At 41.5% G+C, this 3465-nt stretch overlaps 1 protein-coding gene across 1 annotated transcript in view; it reads right to left on the reverse strand.

Moving 5' to 3' along the window:
- The window catches only part of TSPAN9 (tetraspanin 9), a 10014-nt gene extending 7886 nt beyond the window's left edge, over positions 1 to 2128 (reverse strand). Inside the window, exons 1-2 of the mRNA XM_010158394.1 lie at positions 2009 to 2128; positions 1248 to 1430 (exon numbers count right to left, since the gene is read on the reverse strand). Of these exons, the coding sequence (XP_010156696.1) occupies positions 1248 to 1430; positions 2009 to 2128 (303 nt within the window). The remainder of the gene's footprint in view (positions 1 to 1247; positions 1431 to 2008) is intronic.
- Positions 2129 to 3465: the final 1337 nt, after the last annotated feature.

Consider the following 3465-nt stretch of genomic DNA (forward strand, 5'->3'; position numbering starts at 1 on the left):
GACGACTCTCCAACTGCCTTAGTGATTGGGTTGACATGTCAAAGTGCACAATGCGACCGCAGTTCCCTTCAGAGATTCCTGACAGCACGCGTTAGTGCAGCACTACAATTACACCACAGTACTTGCGCTCACTCTGGGTGATTCCCAGGCCCACTGGGCAAATCAAGGCAAGTTTTCATACCTTTCTTACAACCCAAAGTAAGATTTCTCCATCCCTGAATTACATCGAAAGTTCAGATTACATAAAAAATAAGGTGATGGAGTGGCTGTTAAAGACCAAGGCTGCTATATGCCAACAGGATTACCTACAGTGATTGAAGAGTGTAATTAGTCAGGAAGACTTGCAAGAGATTTGAAAAAAGACATGAAATATTAAAAACTTCCACAAGATGGCATCCCATATTAAATGCTACAGTTTAAGTCATATTTTATTTTTCCCCACTCCTCAGTTTTTGTGCTTTCTTCTCTGTTTTTCTCTCTGCCATCCTACTGAGTAGCAATAGATGTTGATGCTAAAATTTATGCTTTAAACCTTAGGTCCCCAGGCCAAAGGCTTTTTTTCACTCATGCTTCCTAAAAAGAATCCCAAATAATTCCACTGACTTGGGAATTAATTGCATACAGCCCCGCTAACCAAAGCTAGCTAGAATTCTAGCAATAAAACAGCTTTCTATACAACATGAGCACTGTAAAAAATGCTCTTGCAGCTGTTTATTCTCACAGGATCTACCTCTTTCTGTTTGGTACAACTGAATCCTTGATGGTGAAAGCAGCCAAAATATATCAAGTCATCTTATTCCTTCCTTTTTCACCATATAATTAAATAATACATGCTGCTTGGTATTGAATTGCATGAGAGTGACGGCACTGGCATTCCTTCCCTTAGGGAAATGGTTCAACAGCCTAATAAATTTCACTGGATTTTTCTTCTCAAAAATTGTTGGCTCATTTCCCTCTCATGATCAGAAGCACCATCCTCCAGGCAACCATCAAATCATTCCTTTCTCTGGTGTTTGTCATGAAGGAACCGCAGAACACTGTCAAAGAGTTGGTCACATGCACACGTATACACACTCTTACTTCAAGGGTGATTTAGTAAAGCTATGGCACACACATTTTGAGCTTGAAAGCAAACAAAAGAAACACCAACTTTCCAGCTTTCCTCACAGTTTCTCCCTCACTTTGCTATTGCACTATCAAAACCTTAATTCTCTTCAGTAGCTCAACATCTGTCATCATCACCGTGCCCAGAAAACATACAGCATTCTAAGAAACATTAAAAAGATCTCAAATGCTTCAAGAAAAATTAGAACTCCAAATAAACCCAGAGACAGAGAAATGCAAGAGCAAGTCTTGCCCTGACAAGAGCTATCATCAGAGTGGGAAAGGGCGTCTTTTATTTCGTTCTGGATTTTTGAGCACTCTGTGAACTAATACAACAAATTTTGACAATAGAGCATCAGACCCAGATTTAGTTGCCTTAACCTAAAGAAGACATAGCAAGAGTTTACAAGGCCTAGAGAAGGATAACACAGATGGTCAGAGGTATGCCAAGACTGACATATTGTACAGAAGGAGATTGTACACAGGATTATCGAGCCTGGGAGGAATTATTAGACAACAACTAGAGGTCAGTATGAAAACCAAACAGCCTGTTTCTTTAATCTTTTCCAAGAATAGGAACAAGGGGAATATTAGCAAGCACTATTGTAGTATGTTTTGCTTCAAATAATTGAGAAGTAAATTGATAAATTATGACGTAAGTGATTAAAAGAATCAAGTATTGTGGCCTCGACTGTCATTAAGGGCTCGATAATTTTATTAATTGGTAACAGCATTTGTAGTTTGTTAGCATATACACAAATAATGACATTTCATGCTTCTCAGAGTAACATAATGGATGCAGAATCCATGAAAACTACCAAGCAGCAAACAAGTTTGCATAAAGAAGAGGCAGGATGTGCCGTTCTGGTAAGGTTTATTAAGAGAAGAATATTGATAGACCTACCCTTGAAGTAAGTAAGTGCACAGCATCAGGAAACAGGAATCTGATAAGGAAGGCACTACCAAGAGGAAAAGGGATGAGGCCATACTCGTGTTGACTTTTTGTGTTGACTTTTGCTGTCATTCCAACGGGTGAGGGAAACGCTGCAGGACTAGGCATGTGAAAGAGTGGAGGGAAGATTTATTGTTGACATCGAACTTTCTACTGCTGGTTAAACACCAGCGGAGCTCCTAACAGACTCAGAATAGAACGGAGACATATAGAAACCAAACACTGAGAGAAACCCACTAGGGAAAAAGCAGCAGCGTCTCAGTACCCCCACTGTGAGTAACATGCTCTGGGCCGTCCGCGGCCTAGTGACAGAGAACAGAAAGCTCTCCACCCTCCTCTACGTTGTGTTAAAACAGGCAATCTTGCTTCAAGCGAAGATGGTACAATGCAAAATACATGGAACGGATTAAACATGGCCCCCATAAAATGGCTAAAAGCACAGGATGTTTGTTACGAGGAATTACTAACAGCATGACTGCGAAAATAAGTGTCAGTGCTGGAACTGATTTCAGGACAACTGCAGCAAGAAAGAGACACTCCGAGTGAGGGTTTGACAGACTCTGTTTAGAGTCAACAGGGAGACGACCTGCAGCAGTAGGACAAGTGTGAAGAAGCCACGTGGACAAGCAGAATGTGTCACCAAAGCCTAGCACAGAACAGGTTTTCAGTGTTTAGGTGGCTCTTAAAACCCTCCCTTCTGCTGGGGAAAACAACACTTTGGAAAAGCTTTATAGTATTTTCCCTCTGTTTGGTAAGTCATAGAATCATAGAATCACAGACTGGTTTGGGTTGGAAGGGACCTTAAAGATCATCCAGTTCCAACCCCCCTGCCATGGGCAGGGACACCTTCCACTAGACCAGGTTGCTCAAAGCCTCATCCAGCCTGGCCTTGGACACTTCCAGGGATGGGGCATCCACAGCTTCTCTGGGCAACCTGTTCCAGTGCCTCACCACCCTCTCCATGAAGAATTTCTTCCTGATATCTAATCTAAACCTCCCTGCTTTCAGTCCTACAAGATAAGGGTTACTTACTTCAGCTCTTCAAGATAGAGGGATTTTCCACCATTTCTCCAACTGACTCTCAGACCAGTCAGAGTGCAGAGGAGATGAAGAACAGAGTGGTTCTTACAAAGCAGCATAGTCTACTCTCTCTGTCCTTGTTTGCTTTGTTTTGGTTTGCTATTTTGGGGTTTTTTCTTTTCTTTTTTTTTCACTTTCCCCTCTCCTCCTTTTATGGTATCTTAATGAGCTCACAGGTTTCCTATCGAATCAAGAAGCAGCAAATCTTGGAATACAGCTTGAAAGGCTGTTTGTTCCCACTGTGCAAGAATTTTTGAATAAGACTTCTATGAGATGGACATCATCTTCCTTATCAGCTGGAAACCTGATTCAAAGACTCTTCACATCAG

The sequence above is a fragment of the Eurypyga helias genome, unplaced genomic scaffold, assembly GCF_000690775.1.
Source record: "Eurypyga helias isolate BGI_N326 unplaced genomic scaffold, ASM69077v1 scaffold14509, whole genome shotgun sequence".
Taxonomy (NCBI): Eukaryota; Metazoa; Chordata; class Aves; order Eurypygiformes; family Eurypygidae; genus Eurypyga; species Eurypyga helias.